General features: G+C 42.1%; 2 protein-coding genes across 4 annotated transcripts; both read left to right on the forward strand.

Annotated features, from left to right (window-relative positions):
* Positions 1 to 1,717: 1,717 nt before the first annotated feature.
* LOC125766869 (uncharacterized) lies at positions 1,718 to 7,499 on the forward strand. 2 transcript variants are annotated; one of them, XM_049432929.1, is made up of 2 exons: positions 1,718 to 7,094; positions 7,154 to 7,499. In XM_049432929.1, exons 1-2 carry the CDS (start codon positions 2,260 to 2,262, stop codon positions 7,368 to 7,370), a joined length of 5,052 nt encoding a protein of 1,683 aa, XP_049288886.1. In that variant the 5' UTR covers positions 1,718 to 2,259; the 3' UTR covers positions 7,371 to 7,499. The 2 variants fall into 2 exon arrangements, with proteins under 2 accessions (XP_049288886.1, XP_049288887.1); XM_049432930.1 differs by having other exon boundaries at positions 1,718 to 6,987; positions 7,154 to 7,289.
* A 5,549-nt stretch (positions 7,500 to 13,048) lies between these two features.
* On the forward strand, positions 13,049 to 17,281 carry LOC125767426 (uncharacterized). 2 transcript variants are annotated; one of them, XM_049433977.1, is made up of 4 exons: positions 13,049 to 13,317; positions 16,295 to 16,414; positions 16,483 to 16,557; positions 16,639 to 17,281. In XM_049433977.1, the coding sequence occupies exons 1-4, from the start codon at positions 13,300 to 13,302 to the stop codon at positions 16,819 to 16,821; spliced, it is 396 nt and encodes a 131-aa protein (XP_049289934.1). In that variant the 5' UTR covers positions 13,049 to 13,299; the 3' UTR covers positions 16,822 to 17,281. The 2 variants fall into 2 exon arrangements, with proteins under 2 accessions (XP_049289934.1, XP_049289935.1); XM_049433978.1 differs by having other exon boundaries at positions 13,053 to 13,317; positions 16,295 to 16,402.
* Positions 17,282 to 17,665: the final 384 nt, after the last annotated feature.

Genomic DNA, 17,665 nt, shown 5'->3' on the forward strand with positions numbered 1-17,665 from the left:
ATTCGTGGGCATATTGGGCATATTCCTCGGTTCGTTTTGCTTCAACGTGTCGCACTCCAAACCGGGGCATATTGGAACGATGAAAGGCCAAGTGTTAGTACGCACGCATGCCGCTTCTGAAAGCGGCTAGTCGAATATTATCGAATTTCGAAAGACAAATCATTTTTATTGCACTGAAAAGCCATCGCGGTCGAACCGTTTGGCGTCAGTTGGTGTTAAGCGAATCGGAAGGATTTACCCGGTGGCCATGGGGTATTACCATTGATAAAAGGGTAGAGAAAGCATATCCTCACGTCATCCTACCGCAACGGGTTTTTTTTAGCAAGGCAAGATGAAAGAAAAAAAAATTGAAAAAAACTCAAAAATAACCCGACCGACTGTGGGTAGTTATCGAATTATATCAACCCGGGAAGCTCAGTTTTCAATCATCAACCGTTCCCCAAAACGACTCGATTATTACGATTACGGGTTGTGTGTATGGCGTGAGAAGTGTGCGAATGTTTTGTCAAGTGATTCACTTTTCACCATTTCTTCTCACCGGCTACCACGGGCGGCAACCTTTACGCGGTTTGACTTTGGCTTTTGTGCTTACTGGCGGGATAGCGTCCGTCACGTCCGTGCATACAGAGGAAAAAATCCCGTTCCTCCTCCACGGTGGAGTGATTTTATTTGCGGAACACCCGGGCACTGATCCTGGTATGCCGTCGGTTGATGTATCGCGCTGGAAAGCCTTCGCTGCGGGTTTCGCGGTTTTTTTATTGGCTTTTGTTTTTGCATACCGCGTGCTCAGCGGTGAACGAACACGATAATGTGTATGATGAAAATATGGCCGTGGGGATTTTGGGCCGCGAGGATTTCGTTTGCTTTTGGTGCAATTCATCGTTGACGAATGGCTGCAAGCAATGTGTCGGTTAAAGCAAGCGGAAGGAGTTAAAGATTTTAATTTTGCTTTGGCTCGTTTTGTGGAAAGCGCGTTTTCATAAGTTTTCTGACAATTTCTACAATAAGGTGTCCACTTTTTTTTAGCTGCGGATATATTGATCCACTCTGCAGTGGATATTAATTAAGCGGAATGTGATGTATCACACAAAGATATTTATTTTCAATGTTCTGTAAATATGGAATATCTGAAAAGATCCTTGATGACTGCGTATGTTTGCAACATATGGTGTTGGATTTTAGTTGACGTTGATATGAACATTCCTTGATGTTCCTCTTTCTTTTAGGCACGTTGATAAATACCGTGATCAGCGTAGCAGGCCAAACGTAGTACGTCGATCATCCACTAGTAGCAAGGACCACACTCAGAGTGCAAGGGAATGACTCGATGTGATCATTTATTGTCATGAACAACCTATTGGCCTTCAGCAATCTATCCTTTAGACCTACATTAGCAAATTATTCTTTAGATTTTCGACTCTATTATGAGGATTTCAGAAGAAAAGTAAATATTCCGCTAGGATTAATACTTAAAATGAACAAAGATTTAGGAGAGTCTTTTTAAATCAGTACTAAAGGGTGACTTTCAAACGGAATACCTGTCAGCAGAAGCAACGGAATACCAGGATGCTTCTGTCAGCGCTGTAATTCAAAGTTGGGTCCAAGTCCAGGCTTTTTTATTTGTTTACATTTTATTGTCTATAAATTTGAAAACCATAGGTCCACAGGATAGTTTTCTAAAGCTTTTCTGCTGTTATGCAAATTGATATGCAATACTGTCAACAATAACGGCGCTATTGTTGACATGTCCGACAAAAACGTCAAATACGCGCTTCGGGGAATCCGTTACGCACTTACGCAACGGGAGAGAGAATGAGAGAGAGTAATTAGGTAATAAAAGGGATCGTATTCGTTGCGTGCGAGGAAGACGAATAGAAAAGAAGCACAAAACGGTACGGTTTTTAGCACAGCTTAAAAAAGTATCGCCTGTTTCCTTTTTAAAAAAATTATTCGTGTCCGAAAAAAGTACCCCTGTTCGCGCCGCTGCGAACATTCTAAAAACCGTACGATAGTGATTGAGATCGCGTCGTAGCCGGCCTAAAATCGAAATTTTAGGATCGAGAATCGGGACGCTTATCCGCCATCGCGAAAGCCGCGTGTTAAAAAACCTCGTGTTCGCTGCTGGACCAAAGTACATTGACACCGCTCCGGAACGATTGTGGAATCGGAACAAATTCACGGTTACGTTATCCGTTGACGCTTAAGTATCAACAGAACCAGTGAATCCTACTAAGAACCACTAATTTGCTAATCGCTTCTATGGAGCCGTCGAGCGTGATCCCGTCCTCTGAAGAGGATAGATGCGGAGAGTGCAACGGTGTGCCGTACGACGAAATGGCGCAATGCGATTCGTGCAAGCAGTGGTTCCATTTTGACTGTGTCGATGTGAGCGTCGATACAGTCGCCGAAGACTGGCAGTGTCGCGCCTGCCACCCTCCACCGCAACAAGCGAAGCCAGGTACCGAGGACATGAGTGTGATCACTCAAGAAATCAACGCCCTAAGGTTAGAGCTGGCTAACCAAAGAAAGCAGTATCGAGAAGAGCGAGCAGCGATGGAGGCGGAAATCAGCCGGCTGTCATGTGGACAGCAAAACTATTCACGATCGCAAGATCGAAACGCCTTTGAGGCTAGGAACCTCGGAGCTCATTCCACGAGGCGCTTTTCCACGTTCGAAAACATGCACGAGTTGAGCCGTAGCCAGGTAGCCGCGCGTAAAGTGGTCTCCGGGAAACTTCCGACGTTCTCCGGTAACCCCGACGAATGGAGTAACTTCAAAAGCCGTTTCGATACTACTACCCGTATGTGCGGTTTCACTGACGACGAAAATGTGTTGCGGCTGCAAGAGTGTTTATCGGGGCGTGCACTAAAAATGGTTCAGCGTCGCTTGAATCAAGCAGAGAACGTGCAGCAAGTGATGGCCGACCTCGAAAAGATGTACGGGCGGCCAGAAGTATTAGTCGAAGGCATCCTGCAACAGATTCGCCAAGCCGCTTTGCCGAAAGTAGAGAAAATGCAATCGATGATAGACTTCGGAGTCGCCATCGAGGAACTTTGTGCCACCATTAGAACGCAGGGAATGCACGAGCAAAATTACAATACATCGTTGCTAGCAGAGCTCGTTGAACGGCTTCCGCCCTACGTGAGATTAATGTGGGGTATCCATCGAGAAACATCCCTGCAAAAAGTAACTCTTGAAAATTTCGGCGCTTGGATGCGTACCATCACCAACGCCGCCATATCTGTAACACCGCCACCCTCGCAGGAAGTAACAAAAACTAGCGCTAGAGTGCACACGCATACGGAGACGAAGAAGAAGGAGTCTTCATGCGTCATGTGCCAGAAAAACGATTGTCCTACAGGAGCGGACTGCAAGAAATTTATTTCATCCTCCATCAACGAACGTTGGGGCTACGTACGGAAACATCGCTTGTGCAGAACGTGTGTGTTGAGACATTCCGGCCGCTGTAACGTCTCGTCGCCGTGTGGCGTAAACGGGTGTTCCGCCTATCATAACAGTGCTCTCCATGGTGAACGTCCAAGCAATCCGAATTCGACTACTGTTCTCTCTCACTCCTCTATATTCCAGGGAACCCTGCTTCGGTACGTGCCTGTAGCGCTTCACGGAAATGGCAAAGTGGTACGAACCTTCGCGCTTCTGGATGAAGGTTCGTCAGTAACCTTGATGGATCACGCCCTCTTGAAAGAGTTGCAGCTGGAAGGAAAACCTGAACCAATTTGCCTTAGCTGGACCGGTGATCAGAAGAGAGATGAGCATCAGTCGCAGTCAGTCGCGATCGGTATTTCAGGGATCGACGCCATGAGCAAAACATATGTTATGCCCAAGGTACATACCGTCGCCGAATTAGCGCTGCCCGCTCAAACGCTATCTGTACCGCACCTCGCCGCAAAATACGCTCACCTAAGGGAAACGAAAACTAGGAGCTACCATCACGTCACTCCCAAGGTTTTGATCGGGATAAACAATTTCCACCTTACTCGTCCTCTAAAGACCATCGAAGGAGCTATAGGAGAGCCATTCGCCACTAAGACACGCTTAGGTTGGGTCATCTGCGGTCCACACGAGCCAAGTGCGATATCTACGGTAAAGCCAAAAGGTGTCCACTTGTGTACGTGTAGTGAAGTCGACATGAAGCTGGACGAAACCCTTCGCAAGTACTTCGCAGCCGATAACAACAGCATCTACGGCGACCGCGCAAAGATTCCTTCTAAGGAAGAGGAACGATCCCTCAAACTGTTAGAATCGACAACAAGATTCGTAGGGGACCGTTTTGAAACCGGACTGCTATGGCGCGCAGATGAGGTGACTCTACCAGACAATCGACGAATGGCTCTGAATAGACTGGAGTGCCTAGAAAAACGTCTGCGAAGGGACGATGGTTTGACAGAGGTCATCAACAACAAATTGAAGGAGTATCAAATAAAAGGGTATGTACGAAAAATCTCCGATGAAGAACTAATCGCTACTCGTAACAACCGTAGGAAATGGTATTTGCCGATATTCCCCGTATGGAACCCCAACAAACCCGGGAAAGTACGACTGGTTTGGGATGCCGCCGCTGCAGTACGAGGCGTTTCCCTGAACACAAACCTCCTGACAGGCCCAGATCTACTAACACCCTTGCCATCAGTACTCTTTCGATTTCGCGAGTATCGATATGCATTCGCAGCCGACATTCGCGAAATGTATCACCAGGTAATGATACGTACAGAAGACCAGCACAGTCAACGCTTTCTTTGGAGATGGGGTGACAATAATCGCGAGCCAGAAGAATTTGTAATGACGAGAATGACCTTCGGCGCCACGTGTTCGCATAGCAGCGCCCAATACGTGAAAAATCTAAACGCAGATCGCTTTATCGCAAAGCTTCCACGAGCAGTACGATGCATAAAGGAACAACACTACGTCGATGATTTATTGGCTAGCACCGAATGTGAAGAAGATGCCGTAAAACTAGCAAACGAGGTACGAGACATCCATGCACAAGGCGGTTTTCAACTTCATAATTGGTTGTCAAACTCGAACCAGATAGCGAATAACCTCTCGGGTAACGTGGCAGGGCAGCGTGAGTTTAACTCAGATACGGTATGCGCTCAAAAGATTTTAGGGATGTGGTGGAACATACAGTCTGACACGTTTAGCTTCAAGCTGATTCCTAAACAGGATCACGATATTTTAGAAGGACATCGTATACCGACCAAACGACAAATACTGCGCGTGCTCATGAGTATATACGATCCTCTCGGACTACTAGCCGGATTTCTGTTATACCTGAAGGTTATTCTGCAAGAAGTTTGGCGCGCAAATATCGGTTGGGACGAGAAAATACCACACGAGCTATTCCTGAAATGGAAACAATGGCTAGACGGCTTAACCCTCGTTCAAAAAATCTCCATTCCTCGCTGCTACCGACAACACATTAAACTACAAGGCATTGAAACCCAGCTACACGTGTTTGTAGACGCCGGTCGAGACGGATACGCAGCGGTAGCCTATCTTCGTTTTCAGTGTGGAGAGCACACCGAAGTGTCCCTGGTAGGCGGTAAAGCAAAGGTGTCACCGCTGAAATATATGTCGATCCCACGAATGGAACTTCAAGCGGCAGTTATAGGATCCAGGCTCGCCCAGACAATCCAACAGTCGCATGATCAACGAATTGACCAACGCTTTCTATGGACGGACTCGCGCGATGTTATGTGTTGGTTACACTCTGACCACAGAAAGTATAGTATCTTCGTTGGACATCGCGTGGGTGAGATATTGGAGAATACGACCGTCAGCGAGTGGCGTTGGGTACCAACTAAGTTAAACGTAGCGGATGAAAGTACAAAATGGAGCAATTTGCAACAACACGTGAATTCGAGCCGCTGGTTCACCGGACCAGCATTTCTAAAGGAATCTATCACAGATTGGCCACCCGTAGAGTTCCTCGCTAAGGAAACCGAAGAAGAAGCGCGGAAAACGGTTACACTACACCAAGCCTTAGAGCCGATTTTTTCCTTCGAGCGTTTTTCCAAATGGAGAAGGCTTCTACGCGCTATCGGATACGTATGGCGATTCATAAACAACGCAAAGAACCCTTCGACGCGATGCGGAGCTGCGCTTACGGCCAAAGAACTTCAACAAGCCGAGCGATCGATTCTACGCGAAGTTCAACGACAAGCCTACCCCCAAGAATATTGCAGCCTTGACAAGCAGTCAGCCAACGAGATGAAGCCCATAAGTCAGATTAAGCGTAGCAGTCCGTTGTACAAACGTTCTCCCTTTATGGATCAAGATGGAATCCTAAGAGTTACAGGTAGGATCGACGCCTGTGTCTTAGTCGATCCAACCGCTAAAAGGCCGATTATTCTTCCGAAATGCAGCGTAGTGACGGATCTAATAGTGGACGATTTTCATCAACGATTTCGACACGCGAACCACGATACCGTCATCAATGAAGTACGAACGAAATACGATATTCCAGCATTACGCAGCGTTTGTCGACGTGTACGAAAGGCATGTACCTTCTGTCGGATCAGAGAGACGATACCTCGTACGCCAGTCATGAGCCAGCTTCCTCCAGCACGTTTAGCAGCATACCTCAAGCCATTCTCCTTCACCGGCATCGATTACTTCGGCCCAATCTCTGTTTCGATGGGTCGCGGAAGATCAGAGAAACGATGGGGTGTGCTCTTCACCTGCATGACTATTCGCGCGATTCATATCGAAGTAGCGTCCTCGTTATCGACCGATGCATGTATTCTCGCACTAAGGAACTTTATTGCCAGGAGAGGAACCCCTAATGAAATCCTAAGCGACCAGGGCACGAACTTCGTAGGTGCCAGCAGAGAGCTGATCGAAGCCGCCAAGAATATCGATTCGCAAAGACTCGTAGAAGAGATCGATTGTCCCAACACGACATGGACCTTCAATCCTCCCTCCGCACCGCACTTCGGAGGATCCTGGGAGAGGATGATACGTACGGTAAAGAGAACTCTGGAAAGAATGCCATTCCGTCGTCTCCCAACCGATGCCGTGTTGAACTCTATGCTGATCGAAACAGAGAACATAATCAACTCACGTCCCTTAACGCATGTTCCCGTAGATCGAGATGAAGATGCCCCATTAACCCCTAACCATTTTCTTCTAGGAACGTCATCCGGTGTAAAACCGTTGATTCCGTTCGACGATTCCTCGGCGACACTTCTAAACACCTGGCGGACATCACAAGTGTACACAAACATGCTGTGGAAGAAATGGTTGAAGAGCTACCTGCCAACACTCACGAAGAGAACGAAATGGTTCGAGCCGTGCCGTCCAGTCGCAATCGGAGACCTTGTGCTGGTGGTGGACGAAAATCACCCTAGAAACTGCTGGCCTCGGGGTAGAGTGGTGGAAGTAGTGCAATCACGAGATGGAACAGTTAGGCGGGTAACCATTCAGACCGCAAAGGGCACGCGATTAGAACGACCAGTAGTGAAGGTAGTAGTGTTAGACGTCGGACATGTAAATAGTACCACGGCAATGGAGCCGTCGCACGGGGCGGAGTGTCAACAATAACGGCGCTATTGTTGACATGTCCGACAAAAACGTCAAATACGCGCTTCGGGGAATCCGTTACGCACTTACGCAACGGGAGAGAGAATGAGAGAGAGTAATTAGGTAATAAAAGGGATCGTATTCGTTGCGTGCGAGGAAGACGAATAGAAAAGAAGCACAAAACGGTACGGTTTTTAGCACAGCTTAAAAAAGTATCGCCTGTTTCCTTTTTAAAAAAATTATTCGTGTCCGAAAAAAGTACCCCTGTTCGCGCCGCTGCGAACAAATACTCTTTAAATTATTGTTAAATAGATAAATAATGCCCGCCCAAGTAAGATTTGGTTAAGTAGAATTAAAGTAGCTCAGAAAAAAATTACGTTATATGTAAGTTATTATTCAACAATTAACTTCAAAATTAGGAAATTCAAAAAAATAAGGCAAGGCTTTAAACTGAGTTTCAGAAAGTTCCAGTAAGTAGATCTTTAGGCAAGTGGACATCCTGTACCTTCTGCATTATTGGTAACAAATTAAACAATTGCCTCTATACCAAGAAAAATTGTAAACAATCCTGTCCGAAATATAATTTTACAAGCCCAATCCTGTAAATAGGTGTGAGCTAAAAAATCATCATCATCATCATCATTATGAAATCTCAGCTTTTTTCACCTTATTTTAATGATGTTTATGTTTCTAAGATGTGTGGAAGTTCTGGAACTATAAATTAGTGTAACTATAACCGAACTAAAACTAGACTAAAGTTTAACTAAAAACAGGATTTCACCTCTCACCAAACAAATATTTACGTTCATGTTTATCAATTTCGTACAGTTTATTCTACGAATCAGTCATAAATTTCTCCTAATTAATACTACAGATGATTATTTACCATCAATAGATTCATTCCACACAATCACACCTGTTCAGTTTCGACGAAAGCCAAACAGAACATCAAACTGGAATCGGGTTTTTGTGCCAGCTCACCAGTCATGCCAAGCTAACTCGGACGATTTATTTTTTGTATATGTTAAAGGATGTTTCACTTTTTGTCCATTCCTATCAGATTGTGGAAGGTATTTAAAAGATGATAATGTTTTTTCCCCTCGTCTTTGCTCTAATCGTGCAAATTATCTGCTGTTTTCATTCGTTTCGGTTTGATTTTCTTTCCCATGGAGGTAAGCAACAAATCAAAGCGAATGATATTAAATGGAGGAATAAATTAAATGGAGGAAATCATTTTAATATTAACATAATTGATACTCATTATACGAATGTTTCAATCCTACGCTTTTTATGTGATATTCTAACGGTAGTAATAACTTAATCAAAAAACGGTTCTCTAAGTCTTACACTCAGTCGCTGTCTTATGCAATGGCCAACAAATTCTTGTTCTACCCCCACAAAAAAGGAATGCTGACTACGCGAAACCGCTTTCTCGCACCGAAGTCAAACATCGTAAACCGTCGCGCCCTGTTGTTTGGTGGTGGTTTGATGGTGCTAGTCTGTGGTTTCTACCCTGCCGGGCTTTGTCTGTCCGCTTTGATACACGGTAATTGCGTGCGACAGGGATCCGACCGTGATCGTGACATGAACGCGTAGTGCCCCACCCCCCTTGCAACCCCCAACACTACCCCACTACAGGTGGAGAATTTAATCGAGATAATCTGATAACAACGATAACCCATCCCATCACCCAACCCTACCAAGCTTGTTTCACCTGAAGGTGGGAAGAAATAACGATGAAATAGGATTAGTGCCGTGGCAAGCGGTCAAGCAGCCGCTTTCGGGGTTGGTTGTGATGTTAGTCGACCTGCCGGTATGCCGGTATCATTTTGTTGCAGAAAATTAGTAGTCGAAAGGTGAGTCCACCCGCTAATTAGGTTCCACTGTTACGGAGCATGTCGTCACTTCGGGTAACGGAAATTTCCCCCCCATTTACTACAAGGTCGGAGCAAGATAAATGGTTAGGTGAGCGTCGCGTTGGACCGACTGTCGTATCGGGTCTGGGAAAGGAGTCACAACTGTGCAGTCACCGACCAGTTAAACCACTGTTTTGACCATGCAAAACTAACCTACACCACACACCGAGGGGACCAATTGCTGCATCTACGGCCGGTTCGTGTCATAGGATGCATTACCGGTTGCAGTTGCGGTCGGTTCGGCGTTCGGTTAACGGGAAGCAATGTGTGGGACGTTTCAGCGTATTTCTGTTCGGACAGGCGAGAACGATTCACCGGTTCCATCAGACTGTCTGACTGATGGACGGGTTCGTGTGATAGCTGTGTGTTTGTATCGGGACACCGGAATCACTCACTCTGTTATTTTAATCAGCTTTGCGGTGCATGTGGAGAGAACATTAAATTTTGATGTTGCTTATCGCGTCATGTTATGACGTTCAGATATTGACAAACGTCAATGTTTAACAATGAAGATAATGGTAGGATGAATAAGCCATACTGCTTTTGTTAATCAATATCAAACCAATTAACGGTGGGAATTAAATTAAATGACAACGTGTTTTTTATTGTACAAATATCATTAAAAAAGAACACTACGAAGAAAAAATTAAATCAGTTCAACATTTTAATTTATGCAACAACAAAGATGAATAATAAAAATTAAGGAACAAAAACAAGTTTTAAATTTTATTACAATCAGTTAAGCGCTAAAGTAAAAAAGTAAGAATAAAAAAGCAGCTTTGGTGTAATGCGTATCTAACAATAACATTTTAATAGGTGATTATTTAGGATCAAAGATTTTATTTATTTTATATGTATTTGCCGTTTGTGTATAGAATGATTTGAGTTCTATTGTGAGTTCTATTGAGTTCTATTGTGATTTACTTACTTTATCACTAACTTAATTCGATATAGAGATTTTTATGCTTTCTGAGCCAAAGCAGGGACAATTCTTCTTCTTCTTCTTGGCTTAACGACCTTACAGGTCACGCCGGCCATTTCTGGCTTACTAGACTTATTTTTACCACGTAGCCGGATAGTCAGTCCTTGCTACGGGGGGACGGTCCGGATGGGATTTGAACCCGGTCCGGCCGTGTGGACTGGCGCCGTTTATCACATGCACCACCGGACCGCCCCAGTGCAGGGACAATTAGGTGAAATTTAAATACTATGTTGTTTCCTCTTTTTTCACAATTTAATTTCATTCAAATACCTCACACGGTGCAAAAATTAGTAAACACCATTGTTATGGTTTTATGGTTGCGAAAAGGTAAAACAGAAAATAAAACACTTCCTGAAGGGGGCCTTTTCAATGAACGTTTTTTTTTTTGCATGTCTGCAGGAACTTGACGCAAGGGACACGCGACAAAAACACAGCATATGGTGGCAGGACCAGCACGAACGAGCGTTCACTAATTAACACCAAACGGTCGCAAGTAATAGCATTTTAATAAGCGTTTGCCATTCGTTCGCGTGACTTAGGCAATTGATTAGAAACTGCTCATTTGACCATTCACTTATTTTCTTTTTTTTTGGCTAGTGTTGCTTATTGTAAAAGCACCTTAATAAGCAACACTAACCAAAAACAAAAAAGGAGAGAAGAAAAAAAACGTCACTTTGTTTCTGTTTTCGTTTGCAACAAAAAGTATGTCGGCAACAGCTAAGCTCCTTTATTGCATATGTGTTGATCTACTGGCATTTACAATGCAATGACCTATTTGTAGTTTAGGTAAAAGTTTAGAAAAATAAAATTTAAACAGCTTTTTTACCATTATCCATCCTCCGCACGGGGTTTTCAATCTGCTCGAAAGGGCAAGGGCAAATTGTAACGCATTCGAAAACATGTGTGCTTTAATCGCCTGCTGTTGGGAGTTGGTTCACATAACCAAACCTGACCTTTCCACCGTATTTAACGCACTGAACAAAAACACGAGAAAAAACATACATCGCAACGCACCATCTAATCGTGCTCCCATCGTGTCTTTGTCGTGAGAATCGTGTCACGGCATGTAATGCAATTCATGCACAGCGTTATACTGCTAGCTATCTAAGAGGTTTATGATGAACTTCTCCATTGTGGTGTAACGAAAGAGAATCATATGGGACAAAGAAGATGTGCTATTTTTGATTAAACATTCAATTAATCGTTCGTTTTAAGGTTGATTACACTGCTTTTTTAATCACGTAGTAACGATGTTACTTACAAGAACTATTACACCCTGTAAACCACTGTGTCATTGTGTGTGAATACAAGTGAATGTAACTGTTTTTCTTTATCACCTCACAGACAACATCAACAAGGCTGTGCAATTTAAATATCTAAAAATACAAGTTTTATTCTTTGCTCTGATTGCTTTGTACTACCCCAATTGAATGCACCGTACAGGACTTCCTCAATGTGCTGTAGCGTCCAAAACCGGTGCTAGCCTCACGGACCGGTCATTCGACCATCATGGAAGCCGGTTAATTAACTCCACTTGAAGCCCTTTCATGAGCCAACCTCCTGTCAGCGTTTTATCGTTGCTCATAACCCGTTTTGGGACGAGTTTTAAGCTTGCAATAAACCGAACTCGGATAGTAGCTGTGTGTTATTTTAGTTAGTTTGGTGCGTTCTTTTTTTTTGTTGTTCCTCCTCTCGACCTTACAAAGCTCTCACTCTCACTTTCTGTAATGCTGTACTATGCCGCTGGGCGGTTTGTAGCTTGGACGGCGTTGAATCAGTGAACCGTTTCACTGCAAGTGCAAACCGTTCAAACGCATTCATACAGTGAAGCCACACTGGGTTTGGTACAGATGAATATATTTTTTAAAGGTTAATGAATGAGTTTAATGGAAATAAATTAGAAAAATAGAACAATATCAATTTTTACTTTTATACAAAATGAAAGCAAAATATTACAAAATATATTTTAAAAGGTATTTATTAAGTTACATGTTTGTTGAACAAAACGTGCTAAACTGAATTAAACAGAAAAAAACTAAAAGAGAAAAAACGCAATGATAATTCCTGACATGGTCTGTAAAATGGGGGTAAAATGTTGAAGCAAACAAAAATAAAACAAATTATACAAATTAAAAATTGAAATCACTTGAGAAAATAAAACATAAAAACGTAAGTATTTCATAAGAAAAGATACAACTAGAGAAAACTATTTAAATAATTAGATATGTTTTAAAAAACCGTGCAGTATCTAATCAAAGAAAAAACATCAACAAAATAACGAAATTGTTAAATATACTTGTTTTGGTTGAAATTGAACGGCACTTACAAAAATATTCTATTGTACAATAAATTATATGAAACATGCAAAAATGATGCTTGGTCTGAATGTTATGGGCCTATTTTCATTATTGACTATTTTCGTGTACAAAACCATTTTGCACCAACTGTACCGACGGTGGCTCGTCTGCACCATGCATCACACATTCGACGTCAGCGTGCAGATTTCATCGCTTCTCTTGAGGGCAGAAATCCCCTCCACTTGAAACATACCCTCCTCCAAAGATTAACTTGCAGAAGAAAGAGATCAAACAGGTCTAAAATTTAACATTCGCTCACCATCGTACAGTGGTTCAGTACGCTACCCGTCGCCGAACCAGTCGCACCAGTATCAGACCAGTCTTATCGTCCGGCCCCCATACAATACGCAAGCGCAAACGTGTACACAGAGCAAGTGGTTCGATCGTATATGCGAGTTGTTTCTCTGTTCCTCACTTGGCGTTGCGTTGAAGTCACTCTTAGCAATTTTGCTAGATCGTTTTTTTTTCCTTTTTCGCGTGTGAATTTTACACCTCCAGCAAAATGACCGACAAAGTAAAAGTGAGTGAAAAATCGTACCATGTTCTAAGTGGTCCAAATTGTTAGGGGCTAAATTTCGTTTGGCTATTTGTTCTGTTTGTTAGATGATCGCGATCTACGCTGTTGTGGTGTACGTTGATTCAGTCTTCTAACTGGGTCACGATCCAGTTACATAGTTTCGTTTAGCGATTCCATTTATAAATGGTGAATAAGTCAACGTCCGATTGGTGATACACGCGTGGCCGTATACGGCGCGAACGATATGTGGAAGGTGTTACGCAAAAAAAAGAAACTTACTCAGCCAACAAAAAACAAAAATCCATTTCGCAGTGTTTCATGCACCGGTTTGTTGTCGAGGTTCGACGCTTATGACTATGGGGAGTTGTTTTGGGTGAATGGCATAAAATACCCATAAGTTAGTGGAGGGATTATGTGTAATGTTACGATGTAGCGTGATAGAGCTAACGATCCCGATTAGATATTGCTGGAATCAATTAAAATATTTGACAGATTTTTAAAGTGATATCAATGAATGGATTTATTTTGTTGTGTGTTAAATAATGTTATAGTTTTATTTGGTTTCATAGCCATTTTTTTTAAATTAACAACTTGCTTAGATAAGTAAAAAACGATTTGCCTGAAGAAAGATCAACAGTCTTGCGAATGGGAGAACCTTTATAAAACATTGTTAATGTTAATGTGTCGTTGCATAATAGAGGAGAATAATATATATATAGCTTTTTCAAAACATTACAAACAAAATTTAAAGAAAAAACAGATAAAAGGTACTCACACGTATTATTACTTGGAAATTAAAACCAATTAGCTTCCATTGTTACGCATACAAAAAAATTCTTTACCATTCATACAGCAGAACCACATTTCATTGGAACACAGCTTGGAGAATGTGTGCAGCATAAAATTTCCCGAAAGTTTTATCGCAATTTCCCCCGGTGGATTGTTTATTGATGCAAGAATTTTTAACGCTGAAAACATTATTCTGCGTCCAAACAAATGTATGCTGCCGGACGATATAAAAGAACTTTATGCTCATTTACTCGCATCAACCACAATTCGTGCAAACGCATTCTGTTCTTGTTGATATTCACGAGAATCACAAGTACAGTTGGAATTTCTCAACACAAAAAAAACTTTCCCTTCAATTCAGAATGAACAAACATTTTATCCCTATGTTTGAAGTTCTGACCGAAACATTCCATGCCATAGCTCACTTTCGTTCTCTCGCGTGCGTTTGCAATTAATTAAGCAACGTTTCTACCCAAGCGGCTAACCATTAAGTAGTACAAATATTTCAGTGCAACCGACCGATTGAAAGCGTCTCTCCATGCTGTCACTTTTATAGTTTGCAAATTGTCCTATGCACTCGACAATGGCTTTTCTCGGTGGTTAATGGATGAGAAACTGAAAATTAAAATTAAAACATGAGATACAGCTCACGGTGAAGGAAAACTTTTCTCTGTGTCGAATTTGGATATATTCGGATTTATCCAACAAACTTGCCCACTCGTTTCATGCCGCATGTGCGTTTCGTTTAGGTGGTTGGAGATTCGTCAACCGTTCCGCAAACTGTGTAGAATCGTTAAAATGGAGAAAATAAAATCTAAACCACTGTCCCGTACGGAATGGCCATGAAATACGGTTGACCGATGTGGAAACCTTTTTTTACGATTCATTCACTCATTCACATTCGAGCGATGAAACATTTTGGGGGGAGACGGTGAATGGAGGAAATTAATTTTCCAAAATGACACGAACGTAGCTAAGCGAGTCCGTGGTTTTAATCGGGAAGTCAATTGGCCGGAAAAAATTACCACTATCGGCCCCGGGTTGCACTGTCATAATGGGGGGAAAAAAGAGAAAAAAATGTGCGGGAAATAGATGCTGGAAAATGTGTTGTGTTCAGCATCATTTAATTTCGTTCATCTCGAAGATTGGCGCTTAGTGAATTTATGCTACAACAGGTCCCAGTCACGTACCGTTGTGGTGAAGGATTGGAGGAAAAGATTTCCCCAGGGTGGGATTGTGTGTCTGTGTGCCAATGTTACAGTGCAAAGAAATTTGCTTCAGAAGCTTAGCATACTCTGACTTACAGGTTCCAAAATAAACAGTAATAAATTAAAATTAAAATCACTCTAAAGCTACCAGTAGACTGTGGCATTATTTTTTCAATAAAATTCGCTTAAAATTTTCTACAAAATACCTTTAAATTAAAATTGATCTTAAACCTCTTAAAGCTTAATTTTTTTTTATATTCCCTTCGTTTTAATGATTAGTTTTAAAAATATTTAAATAAAATAAATTTTATGCCATAATATGAAATGATTTAACACTTTGCATCAGCTAGAAAAATAGCTGCTTTCAAAAACAATTAATTGTAAGTCATGTAGTATGATATTCTAGAAGCAAGAAGCGCACAATTCACCTTTATTTTTTAATAGTAATAAAGCTTTCGTCCTAATGCAATGAAAAGCTTTGTACTTTAATAAACGTAAATTGTGACCTTCAAGAGAAGGTTGAATTTTTGTTTTTTTTTAAACTCAATTTGTTTGCTTTTTTAAAATAACATTTAAATATGGAACTTTAAAATAATTTAAATTTAAATTAAATTTCAATTTAGTTCTATATAATAGTTACAACATTCAACATCTGTTATGATAAAATTGGAAAGCGCTTTCTTTTTTAAATAATGTATCAAGATGAACTAATTCTAAAACTCTAATTCAAATAACAAGAAATTTATTATTCACGGTGAAGAATTATGAAGGTTAAAAAATATATTTAAAAAAAAACACTGGAATAAATAACTTTAAACAAAATTAATGCTTCAAAAATTTATAGAAAATTTACTTGTTCAGCCAATACTAAAGAAAAATACATATCGCATACGTTTACCGGTACCTTAGTGCACAGAAATAACGCAACATATTCATCAAATAATTTGATTAAATTAAGCTTCTCTTTTCCACCGCCCCTCCAGCTCACCATCCGCCAGTGCATCCGTTTCGGTGCCATTACGATAGTGCTGTTTGCATTGCTTACCGTTGCACCCTGCAGCGCCCGTCCCGCCATCGAAGGGGACGAGTCGGTAAGTGGCGAGGTATGCGGGAGAGAAACCACGCACCACCAAGTTCAACGTTCAAAAACTTTGTCTTGTTTTTCCACTAGGCTGACGGTAAAATTGTCAATCAGAGTGCTAACATCAACCTGCCACGGTCGAGCATACTGGACAACATATTCAACGTAAGTTCGCCTGCCTGTAAATCTTCCCAACCCACACTAACCACCGGTGGTTTGCCCTCTGCCACCTTATCGCACAAACAGATCCCGATCCAAACGCTGAAGGCCGTTAACGATCTGGTGCAGAGCATTGCCGGAAATTTGCAGCAAGCCGGTTCCGGCACCTATTTCCGGGCACGGTCCGGCAACGTGCGCAACATAAACGTCAACGTGGACGACGACGAGAACGAAACCGGGAAGAAGCCGAAAGCGGACGAGAAGAACTAAAAACTTACTTCCCATTCGTTGCGTTTGATTTGCATTTTGCTGCAAAGTCGCTAATTGCATTGCCACTAGTATAGATGATGGCGGAATAAGCACAAACACACAATAGCAACAAAAAATAACAACCATCGATGCTAATGGGGTATGCGCAAGAAGTTGCGGCGGCATATGTTTGGCTATGGATTTTCTGCAAGCTGGGGCCTGATTGCACGCGTAATTGTTATTATTACCGGCGTAATTGTAAATACTGTAAAGTTCTGTGATCGATCGCGAGGGTTTTTTTTCATTCTTCCATAGGCGGACAAGCGTTTGTGCGTGTAAATTCACTTCTCGATTTATTCACTTCTGTGAAACGGGTTTTGTGTGTTGCTGTATTTGCAACCAACGGATGGTGGTAGGATGATTTGAAAGAAAATGGTTTGTTTGTTGAAAAATAAAACAAAAACCCACCATCTCATCTTAACTCTTTTGGTGTGCTTTACTCGGATCTATTCCAACAATGTCAAGGTATTGAGTGAAGTAGCAGTTTTGATTGTACACAGCGCCACGGGGAACGGTTTGAGGTAGTTCATTGAATCATGGATACAGCACCACAGCAAGCTTCGACGGTTAATTACCAAGTGTTGTGGGTTTCACCTTGGAATGCGAAAATACAATCAGTGCGTCAGAGGCAGGTTGTTGATACATTAACACTTCGCTTACAGAATGTTCTTGAACAGTGGATCTTCAATTACTAGCAGCGTGGTTAGAGGTGATCTGCCGATAATGCTGTTGGAATCGTCTATTCAATTGTAATATGAACTTGGGTTGATGTGAACTGGCAAATATTGTTCCTGATCTAACGAAT

The sequence above is a fragment of the Anopheles funestus genome, chromosome 3RL (assembly GCF_943734845.2).
Source record: "Anopheles funestus chromosome 3RL, idAnoFuneDA-416_04, whole genome shotgun sequence".
NCBI lineage: Eukaryota > Metazoa > Arthropoda > Insecta > Diptera > Culicidae > Anopheles > Anopheles funestus.

What these genes read in the sequence shown, in the direction of transcription:
- LOC125767426 (XM_049433977.1), top strand. An exon ending in ACGAGTCGGTAAGTGGCGAG is followed by an intron (nt 16,415 to 16,482) that starts GTATGCGGGAGA and finishes TTTTTCCACTAG; the next exon opens with GCTGACGGTAAAATTGTCAA. An exon ending in TACTGGACAACATATTCAAC is followed by an intron (nt 16,558 to 16,638) that starts GTAAGTTCGCCT and finishes TCGCACAAACAG; the next exon opens with ATCCCGATCCAAACGCTGAA.
- LOC125766869 (XM_049432929.1), top strand. Translation starts at nt 2,260, where the DNA reads ATGGAGCCGTCGAGCGTGATCCCGTCCTCTGAAGAGGATAGATGCGGA. An exon ending in ATCAACTCACGTCCCTTAAC is followed by an intron (nt 7,095 to 7,153) that starts GCATGTTCCCGT and finishes ATTTTCTTCTAG; the next exon opens with GAACGTCATCCGGTGTAAAA.